This window comes from Phlebotomus papatasi, chromosome 3, assembly GCF_024763615.1.
Source record: "Phlebotomus papatasi isolate M1 chromosome 3, Ppap_2.1, whole genome shotgun sequence".
Taxonomy (NCBI): Eukaryota; Metazoa; Arthropoda; class Insecta; order Diptera; family Psychodidae; genus Phlebotomus; species Phlebotomus papatasi.
Genome location: NC_077224.1, coordinates 89,912,691 through 89,940,374, shown reverse-complemented (window position 1 = coordinate 89,940,374; position 27,684 = coordinate 89,912,691). Strand labels below are relative to the sequence as shown.

The 27,684-nt window shown below is 31.9% G+C and overlaps 1 protein-coding gene across 3 annotated transcripts; it reads left to right on the top strand.

Moving 5' to 3' along the window:
- Positions 1–4,543: 4,543 nt before the first annotated feature.
- Positions 4,544–26,409, top strand: LOC129808334 (frequenin-1). Of its 3 annotated transcripts, none has more exons than XM_055858189.1 (8): positions 4,544–4,715; positions 12,420–12,941; positions 19,044–19,068; positions 20,789–20,837; positions 20,964–21,053; positions 22,499–22,577; positions 22,759–22,847; positions 24,734–26,409. In XM_055858189.1, exons 2-8 carry the CDS (start codon positions 12,878–12,880, stop codon positions 24,899–24,901), a joined length of 564 nt encoding a protein of 187 aa, XP_055714164.1. In that variant the 5' UTR covers positions 4,544–4,715; positions 12,420–12,877; the 3' UTR covers positions 24,902–26,409. The 3 variants fall into 3 exon arrangements, with proteins under 3 accessions (XP_055714164.1, XP_055714163.1, XP_055714162.1); XM_055858188.1 differs by having other exon boundaries at positions 4,544–4,842; XM_055858187.1 differs by having other exon boundaries at positions 4,544–4,858.
- The last annotated feature ends 1,275 nt before the right edge of the window (positions 26,410–27,684 follow it).

Here is a 27,684-nt window from a genome sequence, read left to right as displayed (position 1 = left end):
TACGCAAAAAGGGCAATTTTTGTAATAATTCCAAAAATACAGATTTCACTTTTAAAAAAACTCCTTCATCAAAGTACGAATTTACTATCCCAACTATTAACAGGAATATTTTGTTTTTTGACTTCAGATAAACCTACTCTAAGTAACTTTGCAATTTTGATTATTAGAATATCTATGTATGGCTATGGATTGAGCATTTAAAAATAAATCTATCTATCTATCTAATCGTGACTACCGTAAAGCATGTTTTGTCAAATAAGTTCCCTGAAAACCAAGTCCCAACTGCTCAATTTTTAAAATTTCTTTTATTAATTTTAAAATAAGTTTATAGAAAATATTATGTTTTTTAGCCTTCGTGACACACTTAAGAGGACCGTAGAAGAGAAAAATATTGAAAAATGAATTTATGAATTTTATAAGAAATTTACAGCATTACAATTTTGATACATAGCTTTCCTGAATCTGGAAGACTAATCTAATTTCCAATTAATTTCCTAAAAGATGATTTTATGAAGATTCAAAAAATACTGAAAAATTTTTTTTTCGACAATCTTTGAAATAAGGACTATAAAATATAGTAGAGGCTATTATTAAACTCATAAAATATTTGCAAAAAAGTTTGTTGAAGCATTATTCACTTGTTGGGTTAAGAAATATTTTAGTCTAATTGTATGCTTTGATTGCCTAAAATTTGAGAATATTTCATAGCAGAGATTAATCAGTAGTACAATGGGAATAAACTGTTTTATGAGATTAAACATTTAATCATACGTATATAAAACTATAAATCTTCTTTATTAAGTTAGTTAAATATTTTGTATCAACCACAAAATCTAACTAATTCTTAATTGCTTATTCTATTACACTTGTTTCTATATGAACGTGTACATAAATTTTCACAAAATATTTTTTTCTGTGTATAGTTTTATGAGATTATCTTGCTATTTTGGCTCTTGAACTGCAATGTGCAAAAAGATACATTACAAATCGATTTAAATATGTTGATCATACCTCCAGCGGAAATTCTATTTGTAATAAGCACATAACGACCCTTTATTTACGCATTCACCAGTTAAAGAATTTATATGCGACTATTTATAGCATTAATAGAAAATAAAATTTATGCCAGAACGAAAGGGCATTGATTGTACTTGTGCCGGAGTTGGAAAAGTTCCATTATTGTGGCTGAACTCCAACTGTTCAACGAGCAATTTATCATTCCTTATCTGCAATTTCACCTCATAGAGGCCTTCAATGGCTAATACACCCCATCCTTTCAGTCCTTAATACTTCCTATTAATTCTCCATTTGATTGTGTACAACGCGCAATATCTAAAACACCACCCACTGACCCAAACCCTGACCTTTCACCACTTTCACAAATTTACTGCTTTGCGGATTGTTACTCAATATTTAGAAATTAAATTTCCATTTAACATTGTCACACTCTGTTGAAATTTTCTCTTTACACATTTCCTCACTCGACAGAGGATTTTCAGGAGGAAATTTGCACATAGTCAAGGTGAAATCCTGATGCGGGGGTGAATATTTCAAGAATATTAGGATAACAGGAGAAAACCTCTCATGCTGAGTGGTATTATTATGAGACGAGCAAGGGAAGATAGAAAATAAGAAGAGTTTGATAAAGTAGACAAAAAAGCTCACGATGATGGGAAAAGTGTATAAAAAGTGTCTAAGAGGACGCTAAAGGAATCCAGTGCTTTTCTTTCCGCCCTGGAAAATACGGGTGGATGGGCACCCTTTCTTATGCCCCGAAAATTTCTCTCACATATTGAATTGTGAAGTGAGAAAGATTCACAGCTAGCGATAAAAGTCTCAAGTCATCATCAGTCATCCGGGTTTTTGTTAGGAAATAATCACCTCGAATTTGTATAATTTCATCACTGAGCCCACCCCCATTTTCCCTCATCAATGTGTTTGTGGATATGGAAGTGAATGGTGATACGTTTTGTGTGGGTATTGGGGCTAGGATGAAAGATTGAGAAAAAATATTCCAAGAATATCCTATGGTAAAAGATGAAAAGTTTGGAGGCAAAAGGAGAAGAATGCGTAAAATTTTCTTCATATTTTATAGAAGATTGTATGGGTGTACATGAGTGTATTGATCTCTTTGAAATTGTGAAAACTCTTTTACTCTCGCTCTCATTTTTCTCTCTCTCTCTCTCTCCGGCTAGTTCAACAATACAAAAAAAGCTTTCTTGGTGTAAAGCTTTCCAACACATTTAAAAAGCTCACACAGAGGCATAATGTGGGAGTATCAACACTACCCAAAAAAGAACAAGAGCAACATTTTTGCTAACTTTAAAAAAGATAGCAAACATTGTGCTTTTTCATTATAATAGCCGAAATACAATTATGAACAGCATATAATTGTTTTGGTTTTGTAAATATATATTTGATTATTCAGCAAGGAAAGCGAGACCTTGCAGTCTCTTCGCTCACTAATATAACCAGTACACAAAGTTTACTAAATAAATGTAGGGAAGGATGGGGCAGTTAAAACATCTGAAGTTTTTCAAGACTAATTTACTCAACGTTTTTGAACTTATATCAAACCCTTTGATATGAAGTGGATGATTCATCAGTAAGGTAATAATTTTATTCATCAAAAGACGAAAATATTTTTTTAATGAACGATTAGGGTGGCGGCATTACTTGTGGCCTCTGTCTTTACTTATGACCTCCTCGCAAAAAAACACTAGAATGTCACAAAATGATTTCGAAAAACCTCAAAATTAAAAATATATATGATTTCTTATAATAAAACATAACACTTTTTTTGTTCTCGAAATAATTTTCTGACAAATATTGCCATGAGGTCATAAGTAAACACAGGCCACAAGTAATGCCACTACTCTACCGATAACCCAAAGAAAAAAAAACATTTTTTGAGTATTTAAAGGAATATATAACTTTAGATAGTCGGAAAATTTTTTTTAGAACTTCGGTGACCTAATCGTATTTAAAGGTTGCCCTTGTAGTTTTTCTTGAATATTTTAATAAAGTGTGAATACTGTACTGTAAAGTAGATATTTATAAACTGTGCGAACCATCGTTAAATTACTCTCTCTAATTACTGCTCGAACTCCATAGAGGGAATTTATAATAATTCCTCAATTTTTGATCCCTCGAAATTTTTTCGCGTTTCAGACGATTTTTGAGAAGATGTCACACTTTTTGTCTGTCTGTTCTTCTATCTATCCCTATGTTACCACCTATATAGGCCTCTATAGGCGACTTCGGGCTTTCAGAGGACATCCTATAAGTCAACCGTTAGCATGTTCCTCATATTTATACTTCGCCTTCCACTCCAAAATTAGAATTTAGAACTACTCTAGAACTATCTTAGAACTAATAATTTTTCTGAGCAATTAACCCGTCTTTGTTTCATTCAAACAAGTTTTTCACGAATTAAAAATAAGAATTTCATTTATTAGCTAATCTGCTCCGGTCTCCCCTATTAGACTTCAAGGGCGAACGAGACATTTAGGAATAACGATATAGTCCAAGTAGCGTAGAAATAAAAATTATGTTTTCCTGAAATTATAAGATTACGCATGTGTGGTTATTTAGATTTTTATATAAAATGACAAATTAAATAAATTACAATCAAAAAGTGGTGCCCCAGCTTCCCCCAGGGGGGAGTTGGGCATTATTAAATGTGGGGTAGCTTTGAAATTGGGATTTTTACGTATTTTTAAATAAAATTGATCTTTACCATAATATAATTTAGCTGCGCAAACAGATTGAGAAGCTAAATTATATTATGATATAGCTCAGTTCCATTTAAAAATTATAAAAAATTCCAATTCCAAAGCTGCCCCACATTCAAAGGTGCCCCACTTCCCCCAACATAGTTTCGAAAACATGTTTACAAAATAAAAATAAGTCTGTAAGCGACATAATGTTTAATATGGCACTTCACATGACATATTTTGAATTTTTTGTTTTAATTTTTGTTTAATAAGAACAAAATCAGACAAGAGTTGAGTTCAGAGTACGGGAATTGTATAATTTTTAAGGAATTGCCACGAGTCAATTTGAAAAATTGGAATGTAAATTGAACTTCTTTTGACATATCATATGAGTTCGAAAACGCAATTCATTGAATTTTATAATGAGTGTCACTTAATGATATTTTACAAATACAGTTCGGTTTGGTAAAAAAGTTCCCGATCTTTTTTTTTTATAAAATTCATTGTCATTTGAATTGGCAGTAATCAAACCGTGGTAATGCCACGCCGTTGCAAAATCATATTTTCGAAAAAGCTCTCCTGGAGATTCAAACAAAATTTGTCATATGGCATTGCAAGGGTGTTACAGAAATCCCGTACAGGTCTTGTTGTATACAGCAGTTACTGCTTCCACCCTCAAGTCTCTCAGGAAAGTTTTCCAAGAGCACCCCGAAAACAAGCTCAACACTTGTGAAGCTATATCACACATACACTCTCATGCATTTTGTGGTGCTGCTGCTGGCCCGGAGAGCTTTCTGCTGCTCATAGAGCTCCGTTGGGTAGTCAGTGTGTCAAAAGCTCCCACCACGAGAAGATTGTTGCGAAGTGTTTGGTGTTTCTCTGTAGAATAATTTAGTTTTGTGGTGAAGGATATACAAGAAAAAGAAGGAAAAGGGAAAGCATTGAGAAAAGTTCATAGAGAGGAGAAATAGGTGTTAAAGCCGAAGGGAAAATTCTATTGTAAATATCCTACAGTGTTATTCGTTAGCAATTACTCTCGATCGAAAAAAATCAAATTTTTGGATAAAAGTGACTTCAAGGAGAAGGACATACCAGGGAAGCGATATAGAGGACTATAGAGTTGAAAGTATATAACCTAGGGGGTAATTCTCCTTTGTCTTGAGAAAATTAGCATGTGAAGCTATGGAAGAAACTTTGGATTTAGGAGTTCGCTTACGGTTATCGTGATAAAATCAATTTCCTTGATAGTTTTTTTTTTCTATCTCTTTGCGCCTTATGTCCCGTTTGCAATTCATTTCGTAATGTCTTATTCTTTTCCGGGAGAGAGGATATTGTTTTGCAGAACTTTTCCATTGTAATAACTGGAATACTGTGAGAAAAAAATTTAAATTAATTACATGAAAATTTTTCTTGTCCAAATCATCGTTTTGGGGGAATGAGGAGAAGAGAGGAAAATGTGAATGCTTTTGCACAAGAACAGTGGCAACAACCTTGGAAGTTTTCAGCGAAAGATTCGGCTCCCCTACCCTGTTGATGATACACGAGGAGGACAATATTCTCATGTAACATGAAATGTACATTACATGTGTGTGCATTGATCCCATGTTTTCGTGTAAAAAAGCTAACAACTATATCATCCTAGGGAATACATTGTAGGTATACCTCTGCAGAGGAAAAAAGCTTTGCAATTGAGCATGGTTGCGTAAAAGAGTGGTTACGTAAAAATGAACCTTGGTAGAGTCACATTTTCCACCATGTGTAAAATTACACCTCAATTCTAATTAACTTTCTGCCACTGCGGAAGTTGCGTGGAGATGTTGGGGTGGTAAATTGAGATGGATTCCTTTGAACTTGACATCTTCGTAGCTTAAATTGGATCACCTCCAGCGAAGCTTTTTGTCACAGTCACTTGGGTAATAAGCTTCCTTACTGTGAATAATGAATGGCAATTAAATTTGGTTTTTTTAAAGTCACCTCCGTTTTGGTGGAATATGGCCACCACAAATTGGTTAGAGACAGAATAACGATGTAGCTCGTAGGATCCAAAAGAGAACAACATGGATAAAAGAATGGTGAAATTAATTGGAGGGCAAATACTATCTAGAAATATTATTGTCGTCTATGCGGCGTCAGTGAGCAGGCAGTAAAATCCTTTTAGCGTATCATAAATAATTTATTATATTGAATCCCGTGGCATACAAAAGTGCTGCCTATCCCATTCACTAGCTACCTCCCATCCCTCTAAAAACATTCAAATGTTGTATCAATCCCATGGCAGCTTAAACGCAACCCAGAGACAAGAAAGAGGGAATTATAATGTGGCAATGAGGACGCCTGGTGGTTTTGTAGCCAAGAGGAGCACTCCATTCACTTCAAATATTTATTCTCACCCTCAAGTACATAGCACTCATTCCTCCCCAAAAGCTGTGACGTGTATCCATCCAGTTCTGAATCTGTGTGCTTTCACTCCCTCAATCAGACTCATTCTCGATGACGCCCCCGTTCACCGCATATGAAATGTATACACAATAAATAAATAAATAAATAATCGAAAGGGCGGTTGGTATTTTTTCACCCAACCCTTCAGAGGGTGGGCCACCTCCTTGCAAACATGTGTATATATGTGCGTATCTCAAGTGATACATGCGGTTTCTAAGCAAAAAAAAAAAGCGTGGAATGTTCAACTCATGAAGACTTTACCACGCATCCCTCTTCCTTTTTCGAGGATAATATATTTATTTTTATTCGTCTTGTCTCTTTTGGCAGCTTCAAATTCCTCAACATGATATGTATGTTTTTGCTACGCCTCATCCTCCGAAAAATTTCAAACTGTCGTGTATTCGTGTCGCTTGTATCCATACCTTTTGGAAATGGATCTCATGTACAAAATGTTGAAATAGAGGAGAATGCGGTAGTTGCGTGAGGGGGCAGTTTTCTTTTTTGAGTTTTTTTCTATTCTCTAAAATCCATTTAAAAGAGTTTGTAGCAGTGAAAAAGTGTTGAATGTTTTATGTGTTATGAAATTTTTCGTCTGTAGCTACGCGATTATATTATTATATCTATAGAGAGCTTTATACTGTTTTTTCATTATTTTTTATTAAACTACATCAAATCAAGGTCTACAACTGCGCCACAAGTACATACATGATTATCGTAACAACTTAGCTATTTTACAGATATGCATAATTTTTGGTAATTTACAATTTATGCATAAGCTGCCCCATCTTCCCCTTCTAGGTTATATAGGGTGTCAATTTTGCAAAAGTTCGTAAAGGAAGGTCCTTTAGGGAATAATTGTAGCACCCTACATAACTTGTACCCATCTGCTGCTCACCATATGGCACGTCCCTTCGACAGGGATGCGGTTGAGATCCTACCAGAAAGTGGTGACGCATTGTTGGACCATTTAAAATTTATGGTTGGATGAAGCACAAAGTGGAGGAATATGTGACTTATATTGAGCATATTTGTGGAATCTCTCCTGGAAACAAATCTTTCATATCCTATCGTCAATCTCTCGAAAAGTTATTTTTCCACTACTCACCCTCACTTCCTGCCCCATTCAGTCTCTCCCTCTTTTGTTTCTCCGAGACCCATGCAGATAAATCTCATAAATTTCTATATTTATTCATCTCACACTCTCATTCTGCGTTGAGCTTTCTCTGCCAGGCCCCTCTAGTAGCATTGGGGTGCTATTCATGGGTTAAATTAGTCAGAGAAATGAGAAAATATATCCCCAGCTAGAGCTGCCATAGAGAATTTTTTTACTATATTGTATTCTACCGATGTCAGCCATGTTCATCTGTATTTCAAATGCTGTGCGCGAGGGTCAGAATTTTTGAGTTCTCTGTTAGACTTATCGAAGGGTGAGAGTTCTGAATTGTTGCAAAAGCTCCACAGCAACATAAAACTCCCCAGAAGTTGCTCCATGGTCCATCGTAACCCCCTGCTGCTAATATCATACCAACCCATGATGTATTAGGGTGGAGGGAGAACTTGAAATGTCTCCCCGAGGGATGAATTGTAACTCTCAAGTGCCCGTATGAGTCACTTTTTTACGGATATACGATACAGAGAGGGATGTTTAGTGTGAGTTTTGGTCGGATGTTGGTTGCAAACTGCGAAAAACTCCCACTCAATTAGGTGCTTGCTTTTCCATCTCATGCAGCCTCAAATGTCAGTCAGGACCTTCGTCTCCCCTTAAGCTTCCAAAGCTCCCCAGAATACCCAGTATATGACAAGAGTATGGAAAAGAGGCTACAATGTTTAACCGTTACCCGTCCCAGATACCCCTTAATTTTGTGGCATGGAAATGTTTTCCAAAATTTACTCATGAGTCAAATAACTCACATAAAATTTCAATCAACTTTAGCTTCTGGGCCTAAAACCAAAGAGAATTTATAACCAGAATATTCCCTGTCTGCTGAGGTTAGATAGTGTTAGGGGATGAATGTGCGTAAGATCAGACAAAGAAGGGATTAATTACAAAATTAATTTAAAATGTAGGATTTTGGTCAGTTTAACATAAATCATTAATTTATTTATGAAATCATTTTCACCACATTGTATGCATTATTTTACCCATTTCATTCATTAATAGATTTTAACAGAGGTGCATTTGCATGCATATGCATGCACACACCAATTTTTCATTCTCTTTAATATAAAACTAATTGCTTTTAATAAAACTAAATTTGCAAAATTAATCTCATTCAATATGATTATTCTTTTCATAGGGTGAGGCAACTATAAAAGCTAATTTTAATATTTTAGTATCCTCAATACAGAAGAAAATTTATACTTTTGCTTTAAAGAAACGTAAGCACTGATTAAATATTTTTGGATTTATCTGCGATTTCAAGTTGAGATTTTGCATGCTAAGTACAGGATTTTTAAGTTTTGAAACCCCTATAACTTTGTGAATAATTAATTTCCCAGTATAATATTCACAGGGAAGGTAGAGGGTATCAAGGAGTACCCGATAAGCTAAAAAAACAAATTTTGAAAAAAATCGACTTATTCGACTTATATTCTGACAAGTCGAAATTGAAATTCTTCTTCAGTGTTGCCTTAATAGATGATTATTTTCAATCAAAATAGTTGATTATTGAACATTGTTAAAACCACAAATTAAAATGTAAACCAAAACGAAGAACGTCAAGAAACGGATATGTTGTTATAAATAGTCGAGAAATTTTTAAAAACTCTATAGACAATTAACTAAAGGTTTATAAAAGAAAAATGGGTGCCCAGAGTACCTTACTTTATCCTTAGTGCGTTACTATTTTTCACGATTGGAAACTTAATAAATCTCATTATAATGCAAAACTTTTGAGCACTAATTAATGCAGAAAAAATTGCTATAAAAATCTTCTACATACTTTTTTGTTATGTGGATGGGAAAAGTTCTTCTGAGACAAAATCTTCTCGAAAGTAATTAATTTTCAAAATAGAATTATTCATAATTTAATGATTATAAAAAAAACTTTATCTCAGAGCAATATTTTGTCAGAGATAATAGAATTTTTTTATAGCTCTGTAAAATATTTAAAATTGCTCGTCTGTACATTTCATTTGTGGGAAAATACTTGATATTTCATTAAATATTTACATTTAACAGTTTCAACATGTATTTTCCTATTTTGAGATAAATTTGCAAAGTTTTAACAGATATTGTATTTTCTTAGCAAGCTAATTTAAAAGAAAAATAATTTAAAAGAAACTTTAAAAGAAAATTTATAGTGAGACTTTATCAAAACCGATTAACAATAAATTTATTATTATTGCAAGGAAAATAACTTCCGTGTGGAAACATCAATAAAAATTAATTGCTCACCCTATGTGTCACATGCACTTTGTATCGGAAGTGAGTTCTCTACACTTCATTAAACTTAACGCGTTTTCTTCCGCACTGAATGATATTGAATGTGGAAACATAACATCATCGACATAATTATATTATGCAATGGTAGTGCGCATCTGGGCTCCCTTATGTTAAACAGTAAAATCCCCACTCTTCACTAACACAGGAAACTCCGAGAAAGTTCGACGATGGCACAATCACTAGAAAATTTTGCTATCCCTCCTAAGTATGTTAATTTCTTTTGGTTAGTCAATTCGTATAGTAAAGATCTCGCAAAGTTTATCGTGAAATACAAATCTCGTCTAGAAAGATAAGACCTGATTTTATAATATCCTATATTGCTTGAAGTCTCATAAACCTTACTCCTCATTGTAATATAAAAAAAAAAATCTCTACAAAATCTAGTTAGACCGACCATATATATGAATTTGTGGGAGGGTTTAGCAATTCAGAACAAGTTCTTTCCTTCGTATCTACACGTACTTTTCATTGTGACAAAATGGTTACAAATGGAAAAATGTCCGTGACAAAAGCTCCAGAGACCGAAAGCTCCGTCCAACAACTTGTTCCCATTCCCAAATCCGGGTGATTCTTGCTCGTAGAGCCTATACCCTCAAGGGTTGATAGTTTTGTAAGGGATAGAACAGAGAAATCGATTGCCAATATAGAGAGAATATAGCGTGAAATGTGTCCCCATTGAGTCAATTCACAGACTTCTATGCGATAAATTTATGAAAAGAAGGGCTATAGGGGGTGGACTTGGAAATTGCAGGGGTGTTTGGGTACATCGTAATATTGCTACAACAATTGGAATGGGTTGAAAGAATCATTTCCTAAAATGTTATTGGAAAGAGTGACACAACTTCAGGGGGTGGAATAAAAATAAGAAAAAAGAAAAAAAAGTTATAAGAAAAGGTCGCGAAAGAAAAACTATTTATAAACCGCAATGTGAAATTATTGTTCACTTTTTATACTAGTTATAGCAAATTTATTGCAATTTTATTTTCTTGGGCGAAGAAGACAGGAAAAAAAATATAAAGACGAAAACACGAATATATTGATTTTTGCTTTTCCAGACAAATAAATGTCTCTCTTGTAGCATTTGCTTTTCATTGTGAAAATTATAATGAGACGTGGTGGCAAAAGTTTGTTTTTAATTGCCCATTTTCTAGCATACTCAATATGTTTAAGCCATTAAGGGTTTGTTGGTATGTTTGTTACCACAGAGTGCATTTGGAAACGATTATACTTTCATCTCTCTTTATGAAAGTCTCGTCTCAGCTTTTTTTTTTTGGTTCAATAGTCTGTGTGGTCGGTTTATCTCGAGCTCATACTTTTGCGGTTTTATCACATATTGGATGAGATTTTCAAGATGTTTCTATTCTTAAAAAAAATAAGAATGGCATAATAAAATCCCATTTGTGACGATGTTTGATGGCATAGAGTTGGGAACGGGAGATGCAATATGTTGTGCCTCATCCAGAAGTCTTTCCCTAAGACACCATAAGGCATAAGGAGTTGCGAAAGCCTCCAGAAGCAATTCACTCATCCGGAGCGATAATATTTTATGCCTCATCCCCTCCATAAGAAATCTCTCCATTTTCTCTATTAAATTTCTCGCTAGCATTGGCTGTTATGGTGTGTGGTGGTGAAAGCCACTGGACGCCTCAAAAGAAAAACCAGTGAGAAGCCCAGAATAATTTACGGTAGCTCAGATTCTTTTGAGGTGAACTCAGAATGCGTACTCCCAAGTACAAATAAAAAATTTATTTTAAACTTTTCGCAAGCCTTTCAGTGAACCAAACCAAATTCATATTATCAGTAGGTTCATTTTAATCCTCAACTGATTAGTCATTGTGATAATAATTAGAAAAAGTACCAAATACTATCAATTGTAACTTTTAAAGGAAACTATTTTATTACTTTTGCTTTTCTACCTTTTATTGATCAAGACTCTTAGAGGTATGTAAGACAATATTTATTCCTTTATAGAAAAAACACCCCAGATAGCTCGAAGAAAACGTCTCACACTGAGATGCTGTACTACACAGGTAAAATAACACTGTGTCTTGAAGGGGGCTCCTCAGAGAGCTACCCCCAATTGTCTTAGTTTGGCGTGGGATGCAATTGATTTCACTATTTTCACAGTGCTTTATTTATAGGTTATTCTTTATGGCTTTCTGTCCCAAAGTAAACGTTTAAGTCTTGAAAAGGATTGGTATTAATGAAAATTTGAAAATATCTATCCGGTGTAAAATTGCCAAACGTCCGTCGATTGATATTAGCGTCTCTTGGATCTCGTATTTGTATTCTAATCAAATTCTTATAATCAAAATATTCATATTTGTGGTAAAATGGATTCCACCAAAGTTTAGGCCCGATCAAGCGATGTTGTGTTTCACTTCGGACTACAGAAGCTGAGATTATAAACAATCTCAGCTAAAACTCTGTATATAGTGTTGTATACATACATCATCTACAGCCCCATTAAGTCCCTAAACTCCCCCATAATGATATCTTCAATTTTTTTCTTTACTCGTCCCAACTCTTGCTTTACCCAACATCATCTTTTCCAGCAGCATTTTTCCTCGTCATTTTGTCCGCATCTCAAGTGAAGACATAGTTGACTATCCGTCCAAGCAACATAGCATCTCTACATTATGATTCGTTTTGATCTCATCATAATTCTGCATGCTATAAAAGCTGACGAAGTCACATTCACATATTTTAAAATACTCCTAACTATCAATAAAATTGATTTTTATCACAAATTCGTATTGTTCACTGATGTAATGACAAATAATTTGTTCATCTCTGACATTTTACAATTTTTCATATAGATGAGGGCATGAGAAATAGCATAAAAATGTGATTTTTGAGAAAAAAAAACAAAAACGAAAACTGTGTTACAAGAAAGTAAAAGTAAATGTGTGTCTCTGTGGAAGGACAAAGGCATGAGGAAGAACGAGTGGTAAAGTGTTGAAACAAAAGACTTAGAGGAGAAAAAGTTAATTAATCGATTGTTAAATTCTAACACGAACAAATTTCAAAGTTGACGAGAAAGGTGAAAGCTAAAACCTGTGATTAATTACGAGGCAAATTGTACGACAAATTGAATTGAGGAGTATGAGTTCTATTCCTCCTGTTTGAATGACAACAGTTTTAAAAGTTTAATTGTGAATCAATTATCGTGTGAATTTTCCAAGGAAATTTGAGTGTGTTTTTTTCTGCATTAGAGTTTGAACTTAGCAGAAATTGTATTGTTCCGAGGGTAGAAAATTCTCCAATATCGCACACCATGGGCAAGAAAAATTCTAAACTAAAGCAGGACACAATTGATCGACTAACAACTGACACATACTGTAAGTTTTTACCCTACAATAACACTGCAATTTTCATTAATATTGCATACACATAATTCCCTATATTATTGGGTTCAATTGCACTTGATTTGAGGGGTCAACTTACTACGCAATGATTAAAGTTTTATTGATAAATACAAATCTGTAATTGAATTCACTTTACTACTTTATGCTGACTCATATTATTTGAATTGAGTGAATTTTAGCTTACATGCAATCCAATTTTATACTATCATATTTTATTATTGACCACTCACATCGTCAAACTTCTTACTTTTTGTGTTAATATTAAATATTCTAAAAACTGGCCATTTTAATCGATATATAATTGTGTTAATCTCATAATTGAAGAGTTAGTCAATGGTCAAAGCTTTTACAACCTTTAAATTCAATATTTATCTTTCAATTTTTCCTTTTTAATTGATATTACATTTAAAATGTAGCCAGGTAGAAGTTTATAGGATCTTGTTTTAATTCACTCTATCTCGTCATGCAAAATTTGTAGATTGAGTTCAGATAAATCGCACGCCTATAACTAATTATTCAGAAGAACTTTCTTAATCGTAATAATACCCTTGACCAAAATATTCAAACAAAGAACAAGGAAGAGTTGTGTTATAGTCTTTTTTATAATTGTGTTATTATTAATTTGTAAAATAAAGAAGGTTACATGCTACTCCCCCATTGACAATTTTGCACAAAGTCTTTCGCATAAATTAAAATAAGAAATTGAAATGCAAATTTAATCTAATTGTCTCCAAAAGTTAATTCACAGGCAAATTAAATTCTTAGCAAGACTGACTGGATACAAAAACCATATCCTGTTAGAGCATCACTCTTTAACCCCTTTAACTCTTTAAATCTGGACTGAATTTTTATTTGTCCATCCACTTGTCCATAAGATAATTTATTCAATACTTTAACTACCGGTATTTTGCTATAAGAAATAAAATTTAAATTAATTGTGAATTACCGAAAAATATATACATCCACGTTCATGATCAGCTTTAGAAGTTACTATAGAATGTCCAAAAATCATGGAATATATCAATCTTTAAATCTAATAGTTCTATTTCCCACGGTCAAAATAAAATATTTATTGACAAGTATTAATTTTATCTGTAAAATATATTAGGGGGAGTTGAGGCTACTTTGAGCTGTGGGGCTAGATTGTTATATGATCTACAATTGTTTTGTCCATCCAAATTACATCATGTTAAAACCCAGTTTCCATTAGAAATATGTGAAAAAATTGTAGAACAATATAGCCCCACAGCTCAAAGTAGCCCCACCTCCCCCTAGAAGTTTAAATTGAAAATTATTAAACATTCAATGTGCTGTGGGTATTGTCATATGCTGGGAAAAGTACGTTAAATGTATATTACGATACAGAAAAAAATCTATAAATTTACGTAATGTATATAAATTAGAAATATGAGGAAAAATGAGTTACTTTTTAGAAATTAACTTAAGTAGTTATAAGTGGCAATAGTGATTGTAAAAACCCTGTTTGATAAAGTGAACCTAACCGGATGCAAATTTTATGAAAATTTGTCGAAAAATGTATAAAATGATGCTAATAATAATGCTAATGGTCTCTATTATAATGGTCAAATCTATTCTATTCATCATTTTATGTTTTGTTTATGAACTAAGATATATAGAGGAAAGCTCCCATATTTCGTACGATCCCAAGCTTCTTAATGACTAAATTTATCCTATGTTCCTTAATAAATATGATTCATCGCATCCATATTTTAAAACCCGGGGAAATTTCCATTTAAAATATATTACAGAGTAGCATTTATTGAGAAACATAGGAAAAATTTAGTAAATACGAAGCTTTTGGATCGTACGAAACATGGGCAGTTTCCCCTACACTTGAAATCTATTCAACAAAGCAGAAAAGCTTAACCAGATAAAATAATTTTCTAGCTATAAACCAGTATAAAATTACACCTTTCATGCGCCAGAAATATTTTGTGGCTATGCAAATTATGTATATAAATTTGAAACTTTCCCCAATTTTCCTAATTATTGCTGACATATTATGATCTTAATAACATGGTGAATAAATGACACAGAGCTGTAAAATTTAGTATAAAATGAAAATTTTCCTCTAAATATTATGATTTGCTGTGAAAATTATTTGAAATTGTCAAGTATCATTTTCCACAGTATCACTTCAGCATACAGTATGCAATATTAAAGTATTAGTAACTGTCATTAAGTTTAAGTTGAAAGTTTTGCATATTTCACTTTTATTGCCAACCTTTCAAGATAGGGTTGTTAAATCCACTTTCAGCTTCATATTTCACAGTGTGTGGAAATTCTTGTGTGTACTTTTATATTTTATTTCATTTTTTTCTTCCTGCTATATAAAACATTTCGTGTCTATTTAACTTCATATTTCGCGTATTTGTACATCGCTTAAATTTCCTCTTCTCCCTAATTTCCATTTCCTCGAACAGGTGAGATAACACCGTGAGATGTTTGTCAGTGGAGGATGAAATGTGCAAAAGAAAAACATAGACGTTGGCTTGAGAAGTACATGGCATACAGCAAGTGATATAATCCACACTTTTCATAATCTTACCCATACTTATTCTGAGCAACAGGTTTAATATTTCCCTTAAACTTTTTTCCGCACATTTATTGTCTCAGAAAATATAATTACTTTTGACTTTCGAGCGGATTTCGTGCAAGGATGACCAAAAAAATAACGAAAGAATAAAGAGTAGTAAAATGAAAGTTGAGCGAAAGTAAGCTTTTGCAGAGCTTTTTGCATATGCAAAGTATTCTTCTCAAACCCCCCATGGAACATTTATGGACTGTCATTTGCATAAAACTATCGCGTATATAATTATCAAGTAATTACATAGTGTTATTTATGGGATGTTTAATCTCCACAAATGCTTTCAAACATATTTCCACAGATTTTATATGCACCGTGAAATATTATTTTTGCCCAGTAATTCATGGGAGCTTTTCCATATGATAACAGCAATTCACACGCATCCTCATGAGTATCGCTCGTAGAATTCAGAGAGAGTTTCTCATATTTCTTAGGAACCTCTTGTAATCCACTTCCTTTCGTATTATATATTCATTTTTGCACACTTCTTGACTATAAATAAATTTCTTGCCATAAATAAAATACTGAGAGGGGTTGAGTATGATTGGGATTTCATTCAAATTAAAGAGAAACTCCCGTATAAGCGAAAGGTTCAATAAATTTCAGTCATTCTTACTCTTGTTAGTGATATTAATTCACATGTCTTTCTGTTTTCTACAATTATATACGAAAATAAATGAACATTTTATGTAAATACATACAAAATAATATAATTAATTCAGTAAGTTTGCCTCTCCTGGCGAAATTCTTATCACTCGGTATGAAATAAGAGTTTATATGGTACACTAAAAAGTTGTAAAATATTTTAAATTCCTTTAAATATGAGCCTTTCAAGTTATGAAAACTATTTCAAAGCAATTTCAAACATTTTTAATCTTGTAAATTATACTTTATTAGTTCGAGTATGTTATTACTCAAAAAATGACTTATATTTGGATAAAATATAATTTTTGATTAATGTTCAAAGTTTTCATCTCCACTTTCTATTTTTTCATTTTAAACGGAATATTTTAATAATTTTAGGCAACAATTCAAGCATATTTATAGGAGGATGTGAGTAGTCTCGATTTATATAATATGCATATTAATATGAATAATGCATATTACGCATAATTCCAAAGAGAGTTGTAGAAAGCATTGGGTCATGCGAAACTGCCTCATTTTCCCTTATCAAATGATACGCTCAAAATATTTGTTGTTTGATCCTGGTCTTTTTCACCAATTTTAACTTTAGATCTGCGAGAGCATGACTGTTATTAATGTTAGGGCAAGTCAATTAAGCGACAGAAAACCAGATTAATGGATTTATTTTAGTGAATCGTCTATCAGCCAGTTTCACCACAGTTGATCAATTTCCACGTGATAGTTAGTACAAGTAGTTAAGTGTATGTAATAATTTTCATGAATATTATAACATAAAATAAATTTTCAGTAAGAATCCAACTCGAGGTAAAATATTATATTCTTATCATTCTTTAGAATGTATAAAACTTATTTTTTTACTTTAATAACTTTGCAATTTTAATAACTTTAACTGCCACGAATGTATAATTTTAATATCATTTACTCAATTTAGATTTAAGCATTTTCCAAATATAAATAAGTTTGAATATATTGCGTTCTCTGATTGATTGGAGCTCAATGATAATCTGGAAAAATACTATGGTTAAGCAATGAGGAATTCTGTAACAATATGACAATGCCACATCACAAATATAAAACTTTTTATGTAGTAAATTCAGAAGGAATTAATCGAAAACCCGGTTGAAGCAAAGGTTTAGAGCTCCTTGTAATGGCTATTTGATACACATACTGGGCTTTAATATTGTCGTGCTCCCAAATTTACCACGAAAATTTGCCATATGATAAAATTCCCCTACTGGTATCATATCTTGGTATACATCTCATTAAAATTATAATGCGATTTAAATTAATTGTCGCTAATGTACGATCATCAAATAGGTAATTTGTTTTTTAAATCATTTGATATTACGAATTTAATTAATTTTTTTTAAAAAGATAGACGCGAAGTGGTTTAAATTGGTCGAAAACATAAATATTTTCACATTAAAAAATCAATGGGAATAGCATTATTTTTCCAGTAGGTAAAATCGACTTATTTTATCAAAAAATACATAACGTTTTATTTATTAAGTGATTCAAAAACACAAATCACATATATGAATGCCCATAGTAATAATTAATGTGAACTGCATTAATATTTTGATGAACAAATGTGATAACATTGTAAAACTTTTAAAATTCGGTACACACACGCTTAACTCTTTATCAAATTCATGTCACTAGATACGAACCAAAAAATTAAGGATATTATCCTGTTCCTTTTTAAGGAATTTCTTAGTGAACAGATAGCAAAAAAAGTATATTTGAAAAAGTATGCTTCACAGCAAATATACAGATATTAGCTTTTCTCCAGTATAGAACATTCTCCCAATACTCTTTGGCACTATTCTTATTAACACAATTCTATCTACTCCAGTTGTTGGTCAAACAAATCTGATGAATGTTTTAAATTCTAATAATAATACTTTCTCAATACCATGACGAACATTGAAAAAACATGAATTGAATACTCAATATCAATTAGATTTTTAATCAACTTCCATGAGTCCTTATAAAAGCTTCTTTTAGTTAGTAAAATTCTCCAATGTTAAATTAATTAAAATTCATGTAAGCAAAATTTTGATTTATTTACCAACCAAAAAATAATTTATTGATCATTTACTGATCAAATGATTTATGCTTTATTTAAATATCTAACAGATAAAACCCAACATTGCAATTAATTTTTAAATAAATTGACAAGAATGAAGTTGATAAATATATTTTTTATCTCAACTTGTCAAACACTTGCGTAATATTACAGCGATTTTAATCACAATGATGTATTATTGCAAGAAATCGTGTGATATTGTTACATTCAGAATAATTTATTGTGTGAAATAAAAGTCTCGTAGTGTTAGGAAAACTGCACAATTATGACTATTTTGAATCGTGTGGTAATAAAACCTCCTCACGATTCCTTTTCGTGTTCTGACGTCCTCAAAAGAGCTCTTAAGGCAATGTGTAAAATTGTTAACAGCAAATTTATTCCCCAAACCACGACTTTGTGGAATCTCAAACACAGAAACATCATTTCATTTTACAGATTTAAATGGAAGTAAAAATATTTACAATCTCTGTGTTCTTGAGAGTTGGGGCAGTGAGACACTGAAAATTATTACCCCAAGAATGGGCAGGGAGAGGAGCTCTAAAAAAAAAGTTTCTCAGTCCCATGGATTAGAAAATTTACATTGGAAATTTTATTTTCACCTCATATCTCTCATCTTCCCACCCAAGCTTTTTAGCCCTGCCAGAAAATGTGAAAGAAGCAGCAAAATGATAATAACTGGAAAATTTTCTCATTTCTCCATTTCATGCTTTCTCATCTCAAATTAATGTGTTAGTCACAGAAAAGGAAATTAGACAGTGGTAAGTAGGATGAAAAATAAATAGAATTGCATGGAAAATGTCGCCCAAATCCAATTGTATTCCATTTGCATAACCCAATTGCGCGAGGGGTTGGGTTTTTGGGACGCGTATTTTGGTGTCGCTCCTATGCTAATTGTGAGTAAATTGTCGATAATATTTGATAATGTACGCCAAATGTTAACAGACAAGGGGTGAGTTATACATAGAAACCTATGAAAGTTTCCACAAAAATGTTTTACGAAACTCGAAAGTTTTTTCTTTTTTGTTTCGTCAAACTCGAAAAAATTCCAAAGTGAATTCGAACTAGGAAAAAGTTGTGTTTTATGCCAAGCGCACAATAACTTTTGTTAGTAAACGCATGTTTTCAAAATTTCCTATGAGAGTGAGCGAGATGACTACATCTAGATCTCACTCACTCTTATTGAAATGTGAAAAACATGTTTACAAGAGAAAAGTTTTTGTGCATTGTAAATTATAAAAAGATCAATATTATCATAAAAATCAAATTATGAAAACAAAGTTTTCAGGCATCTTTGAAAACCAAAAAAAAAAACTTTAATTACATTCTAAAATATGCCAAGATATTTTCAAAATTTAATTTAAAAAAAAAAAACAAAAATAATGAATCATCAATGAATTAATGAATAATCAAAAACAAGTTTATTTTTAATTTTAAAATCGATCACCCATTGAAATTTTTAATGTTATGGAAGATCCTGTAGAGAAATTCTGTAACAGTATGACAATGTCATATGACAAATATAAACTCAGCTAAAATTGTTATGTGGTTAGTTCGGAAAAAATCGTAAATCAGATTGATATCAGTTACTAAGAGCTTCATAGAGATCCTTGCAACAGTCATTCGACGCTCACTGGGCTTTAATGTTGTTCTGATCACAAATTTACCATTAAAATTTGTCATATGGCATTGTCATATCGTTATACAGAATTCCCCTACTGGTCTCATTCTCAAAATGTTCTTTAATATGTGTAAAATTCTCAATAAAAAAAGAAATAATAGAAAAGCGACTAGGGGGAAGTGGGAAACCTTTAAAATATGGCATTTTTTTTTAATTTCTAAATTGAACTGGTCCATAAACCAAGAGTCAAACTAAATAGTTCACTAGTTCTTCTTCAAATATAGTCTTTTTTAAAACCAATTAATTTTTAACGTTCCATTTTCCCATAAAACCCTAGAAACCCTTAAAGATTCGCGATACCCGGGAAACAAAAACCTAACTGTGAGATATGCCAATGATTCACCCCTTGGTAACAGTCACAAAATGAATACTAAAAGCTTTGGCAGAATATTGATGCGAGACAATTACCCAAAAATTCGATTACCAACCTATTTTTTCTATAAAATTTCGCTTTCTTCTCTAAAAGATAGATTTTCAAAATTACTTTTACGGGATTACCCTTTAATAGGCCATGTACTCTTGTTGGGATAGAAAATCTATAGAGGGTTTTGCAATTAGAGTGGAGAGTGGAAAATGATTGGGAAAATTAAATTTGAAATTTGTGTGAAATATTTGCGTGAAATTGCTACATGAATTTCATGCTGTCGTCATTGTTGTGTTGAATAAATAAGTTCAAATTGATTTTCCCATCATTTTCAGAAACTCCCCATCAATTTTCCCTCATTCTACCTTCTCTGACCCTTCTCTACATTCTTGCTCTTCTTCTTCTCTTTTTTTCTTCTTCTGTGCACACTTCTTAGGCATAAAGGATTTCTCAAAGACTGTCCCAATGGATTGCTGACAGAGCAGGTGAATTGCTTTCATTTTTCTCTTTTTCTTTCAACTAAATTCAGCAGAAAAATATTTTTTTTTTTGCATTTTCTCTAGGATCCTACTTAATATTCTTATATGATGTTTTTTCTGCCCATCTTTCAGGGTTTCATCAAGATTTACAAGCAATTTTTCCCACAAGGAGACCCCAGCAAATTTGCATCACTGGTCTTTCGAGTATTTGACGAGAATAATGTAAGAAATAAGACAGCAAATTTAATCTCAATTAGTGGTCCTACATCTTCTCCATAATTTCCCTTCTCCACCTAATATTCCAATTTTTGGTATCCTCCTGCCAGTTTTGGCATCAAAACCCCATTAAACATTGTCCAATGTAATTCATCTTTTGAGTGATTAAATACACTGAGAGAAATATGACAAGAAAACACGGTTTGGAATTAACCTTGTTGAAAAGTCTCACTTACTTTATAGTATAATTTAGTACATTTTAAACACTCTGAAATTTTATGTGTTGCTATAATACATGCAAGTATAACAATAAGCTTTGATAATATCACATTTAACTGTATATTTAGGTTAGATTTTGATTAGGTTAGGTAACCACAGGAGCGATGTTTTAATAAAAGCTTTATAAAAGCATCCATAACTTTATTGTAGTTTAAGGAGATACGATATTCTGCAAATAAATTTTAATAATATTTTATTTGTTACCATAAAACTATTGGAGTGTATATAATTGTAAACAAAGTATAAAGTTATTTCTGAAAGCACTAATTATTTAGTTTACTAAAGTTCCCGAAAAATTAATATAATTTTAAGAAAAGAAATATTTTGACCCCCTAGGTTAATTGGTAGAGCACTAGTCTAGATAATGAGAGGTCTCCAGGTCCATTCTGGGAAGAGACAGGAATTTTTCTTGTCTCCACTTTGGAGAAGACTGATTGATTTTAACGTCATTTGTGCTCAATTGACAAGGGGGAGGTGGGGCTACATTGAAAACGCCAGTTCTTCGCATACTTGTAATGGATGCCGAGCTTTAAAGCAATGTAATTTAGTTGGACAAAACAATTGTGGATCTAAAATCAATTATGACTAGGACTAGCTTCCTTTAGAAATATGCGAAAAATAACGTTTTCAATATAGCCCCACCTCCACAAATATTGATATTGACCAACAGCTCGGAAATTCTTAATTTTTAATATTTTTCCTAACATAGGAAGTTACGTTACATATCGATTTCTTAACAGATCCATTGTATTTGAAATACTGCTAAATTTACATATAGGAAACTTATCAAAAAATCTACCTTGAGTATGAATTTTAACGAAGCCCCCGTAGCTCAGTCGTGCTGTATAAGAATGAAGCGGTATTCAGACCTGAGGTTTAACTAAAATTGGCTTAACTTCCTAGGATGTTATAAAAAGACCAAGTAATCCTTTAGTTTAGAGTTTTAAAATTTAGGTTTAACGCTTCTTATTTACAAATTAGAGACATTCTGTAACAAGGTTAAGCCTTTAGTCTGAAGCCAGTATAAAACGCTAATTTTTGAGATGAGTGTTAAAGCAACACACATACCGTGTTTATAATAACAATGACTTTTCCCTCAGTGTACCCTTTACAAAGCTGATAATTTGTGATTGATTTCTATTAATTAAATAATTGTAAAACTGTTATTTTAGGATGGTTCAATTGAGTTTGAGGAATTTATTCGAGCACTCTCTATTACGTCCAGAGGGAATCTCGACGAGAAGCTACACTGTGAGTATCTTTATTTTCAATCCTAGTAATTTTTTGTGCTCCACACAACTTCATCATTCATAGTGTTTGGATTTCCACTGCTGAAGAAGTTGGGCGTCTGTGGTGGACATAAAATTATACCATTAACAATACTTAGGGACGAAAGTCATTTTATATCAATACTTTTATTTTGCCATTACAGGGGCTTTTCGCTTGTACGACGTTGATAACGATGGCTACATCACACGGGATGAAATGTACAACATTGTAGATGCAATTTACCAGATGGTGGTAAGTTAAGTTTCTGGGTGATACTTATATAAATAGTCGTGGAAAGAGGAAGTCGTGATTTTCTTTTATATTTCTCAACATTCCCAAAACATTCACCCAACAACTTAATCTACAATTATCTTAGAGTTCCATTGCATAATGCATGTGAAAAAGTAGGATGAAAGTTGGGAAATACCTCTGAAATATGCAAAAGATTTGGCGCAAAGTTTTACAGAGACATAAGAGACAATTTCTGATATTCCACCTTCACCTTATATAAAGTTACCAAACTTACCCAAAATCCACTGGATATATACTAAACTATTTTTATGTACCAATTTCGATGGTCAATTTATTTCGAGATATTGATAGAACCCAAGTTTACACAGTCAGCAATTCAACGATTCTGCAATAACACTTTGGACTTATTTACACCTGTGAATTCCATTTCCAATTTGCAGCACTTCCAATATTGAAGAATTTTTGGTTTTTATTTGTTGAGAGAAGATAGTAAAACTTTTTAATGGAGTGTGACACGTGAAAAGCAATTCGCGAGAATTCATCTACAACTTTTCCAGTCTTTTTTTCTTTACTTTATGAATGTTAAATTCCACAATTTCCTCTTCTGAACGTAATTGAAATGGATTTATTTCCACTGTACAGTTTGAAAATATTCCAAATTCTTTGAAGAATTTTTTTCAGAAAAACATATTAACAATAAAATCTATTATTGGTAAATATTTTTTTTTATCATGTTTTTAATCATTATGATATTTGTCGCAAGAAGCTATAGATTTCAATAAATTTAATATTTTGCTGCAACGACCAAAAAGGGACATTTCTCTGAGTTTAGCGTGCGTATGATGTCCTGAGTTCTAGATAGCAATATAGAAATATTATAATAAGAGATTCTTGGACTAAATAGGCTAAAAAAATAATAGTAGATAAAACATAAAATGAAATAGATAGAAAGATATATTAAAGTCTCATTAATTTTGAATTGGAAAATACCACCGAGGGATTTTAGGAAAATAGAGAGCAAATTTCTCATTATTTTCGTGAAAAGCTTTTATTTAACAATTCAAAAGCAAAAAAAGAATGTTCTTTAGTCCTTGAGTATTCTAACCGCCAAATGGAATGTTTTCTTTGAATCGTATAACTAATAGCCAAATTCAATCGCCGTTTTTTCTTGGTCAAAAGATCCATGAAAAGTTGTATCTATATATTAATCTTAATGCATGAGACATATCTTTTGACACGTTTCTCTAAAATTGCAATTTTTATGTAGTCAAGTATACTTGCGAGGGTACACTTTGAAAAATGATATAAGATAGATATACAAATGGAAAAAAAATAAAACCCGACGAAGACATAGAAAAGAAAGTTCTAAAAGTATTTCGAAATAAATCACGTCGCGTTTTCCTTTTATACATTATCTTTTTTCTCACCATACATCAAGGACGTGTGTGCAGAATAAAAAGCACGACTGTTATTCCTCAATCATCACATCATTACTGCTGAGGACAAATTATTTTGATATTTGTCCTCCTCTCATCATCATTTTTATGGTGTTTATGTTAATGTGATAACATCTTTCGTCTAGTCCATAGTAAAAATATCTTTTTAGTGAATCAAAATTTAATAGAAAGTTAACAGAAATAGACAACTGAAAGTTTATATAATATAAAAAATAAAGCTAATGAAATAAAAATAAATAGTGCAAAACTATCGATAAATAAACTATCGATAACGACTCTCATAGGCGTGTTTAGGACCTTGAAAAATATTACCTGTCAAGCTTTAATACGCTATAAGTATACACACTTAGGCGTAATCCTCTGCTTTTCGGGTAAAAACATGAGTATGATAGAACCACACTCACATCATTTGTCTAATATTTTCTGTAGGGACAACAACCTCAGACAGAGGATGAGAATACACCACAGAAACGTGTTGATAAGATTTTCGACCAAATGGACAAGAATCACGATGATCGACTTACTCTTGAGGAATTCAGGGAGGGCAGCAAAGCCGATCCGCGAATTGTACAAGCACTCAGTTTAGGTGGTGATTAACCGTCTTAAAGCTGATCTTAAGGTGAGTCCAGGAGTAACATTATAATTGTTTCCAAAAACCGGACAACTGTACAGTACCACATAAAGAAACTCCTTATACCATTTGATTAACCACTATAGAACACTCTTCAATTTATTATCCTTCTCGATTGAATTTCTCTGCTGAACAATTAAGCATCATTTTTCTCTCTTCACTCTGATTAACACAAAGTGCTATGCTATTGTCCAATGGGAGAAATCAAAATGGGTATGAGAGATTTGTCCTCAATTTCTTGTCCATAAATGAATCAGTTGAGGGTAGAATACAGAACCAGAAAAATACTCATCAATTTGCTTGTCAGTATGTTGAATGTCCTTTTAATTGCGCTGTTTTGTCGAATTGTTTTTAAATCGAAAGTAAATGGACGAATAAAAAAAACAACGCACATACACTATTTTTAATGAAATTTTGCTTTAGCAAAAATTATAAATGAGTATTATGAAACATTTAAAGACATTTTAATTTGTTTCACAATCGAATCTACTGACAAATTAATTTAGACGGGGTTTATAAACTGATTCTACTGTATGAATCAATTCAATAACAGGGATTCAGTGAAACCTCTTTATATAGATAAAGTAAAACTGAAGAGTATAAGAGGGATGAGAAAGTCAATTCGTATATATATACAATTTTTAATATTAAACTCTTATTATTCTGAAGTAATAAATTAAAAGAAAGAAGATAATATCCAAGAAAATTTTTCTAAGAGGACAATATGTTAAGTAACTTTCAAGGTAATTTTCATGCTTTATAAATTCTTTCCCCAGTAATAACAGGGAAAGAGAGAGAGAGAAATGGAATTACATTTCACTCACAATATCTACTACTCTCTGTAAAAGCTAAAGAATAATAAATTGTCATGTCGTTCCCATCATCAAAGTCAACTTTTTCATTCTGTGGTAAAGATCTTGGTTTAAAGAAGCCAAAGTGGGATGGTGGCAGGATATGAGAGTGTATACCTCATTGTCCTTTCCAAAAAAGGGAAGAAAATATCAAGCAGAAAATTGAAAATCCCTCCAATAAATTTTATGGAAAGTTATAAAATGTTTATCCAGAGGGGGGTGGAAAGTGAGAAAATTGCCTTGAAGAGTTATTGATATGTTTGTCAACTTCAACTTTTCAAAGCATAAAGTAAGAAAGAAAAATCTATACTATAATCCTTAAAATAAAAAAAAAATAAATAAATTCAAGAAAGAAAAAAAATTCATAAAGACTATCTTGATAAATATAATGTAAATGCTAAACATTAATCAACACCTTATATTCTAATAGTATGTGAGAGAGGATTACATTGTAAAGAATTAATTTACATAAGCAATTTGCCGCATTTCACATCAAATGAGGCACGTTAAACTCTAATAAATGAAGAAGGATAATAACTAAGGGTATAATTATGATACATTACCACTATGAATGATTGCGAAGCAGAAAAACAATAAAAATTATGTAAAATACTGTGAATGAGGCATTATTAAATAAAATAATTAAAAACAAGAGTAATTAAATAATTATACTATAAGAAAAAAAAAACATTTTAGATGCCGCGTGAAATTTTTATTTGCTCGTAGAAATAATCTAAAAAGGGATGAAAATTAAAAAAAAAACAAAAGGAGTAAACATTTTAAAAGATAATAACAAATTCCCCCTAAATGTTGTGCTTTATACAATATTAAAAAAAGAAAAAAATGTAAAAAAAACAGAGATATATTTGAATCATGGAAAAAGTTTTTAGCCAACATAACTTTTCCGTTTTCATGCTAAATTTTAATAATGGAAATCTCCTGCGCAAAAGTATATATAGTATTATGAATTTTGAGGCCTAAAATGCAATGTTCTGCAGAGTTTAAAAAAAAGCTCTGTTAAAAAAGCATAGTGAAGGTGCATAAAAAAAATACAATAAATTAATGAAAATCAGCTCGAAAAAGGACTATCTAATCCACTTCTTACAATTTAAATTATTCGTGATGGGAACAGTTGTATTCATTATTAGAGATTTACTTTTTAGAATGTTATAAGACTTCATTTTTTTTATTGTTACTTTCACTTCACACTTCATGTTCATTGATTTATAGTAAATTTAGCATTTTACTAAGGTGAGCATTCCAGAAATTGTCGGGAAATACAATTCATTCAGGGAAAACTCATCAAATTTTTCAAGAGCTTTCGGCTCTGTCTCTAAGCCTTCATAGAAAGCTCTGGAAAAAATTGATGAGTTTTCCCTGAGTAAATTGTATTACCCGACGATTTCCAGAATTCCCACCTCGTTAACTACATTACGTCGGCTTGTGTTTTACAATGAGTAACTTTCCCATGTGCATATTCTCCCTAAATTAGAATTTTTTTGAATATTATATTTTCCTTAAAACCCTAAAACTATCAGGAAAATGCAGTAATATATTTTTCAAAATTTTATTTTTTCCAGTTTCAAATCATAGCGTTTTGTTGATAAGATTAAAATTGAAATTAAAATATTATTCTGTAAGTCAAATCTCCAAAATTGAATACATCTGAATGTTTCACGTTTTAAATTTGGTTCTTCAATTGCAAGTAAACAAGATAAATCCGATAATATTCAAATGGCATTATTTCACGATAAAATCAAATTGTGCCTAGTGCATAGCATTACGAGCGATTGTCGGAAAAAAAAACAATTTTATCTGTTGAACTAAAACAAAAAACAAGTATGCAAAAGCCGTCCTTTACGTTGCTGCATTTATTTAAAGTTAACTCTATGTGGTTG

Bases quoted from the DNA above. Each gene is read 5' to 3' on its own strand.
- LOC129808334 (XM_055858189.1), top strand. From the start codon at position 12,878: ATGGGCAAGAAAAATTCTAAACTAAAGCAGGACACAATTGATCGACTA. The intron at 12,942-19,043 runs GTAAGTTTTTAC...TTAATGTGTTAG, and splicing joins ACTAACAACTGACACATACT to TCACAGAAAAGGAAATTAGA. The intron at 22,848-24,733 runs GTAAGTTAAGTT...TATTTTCTGTAG, and splicing joins ATGCAATTTACCAGATGGTG to GGACAACAACCTCAGACAGA.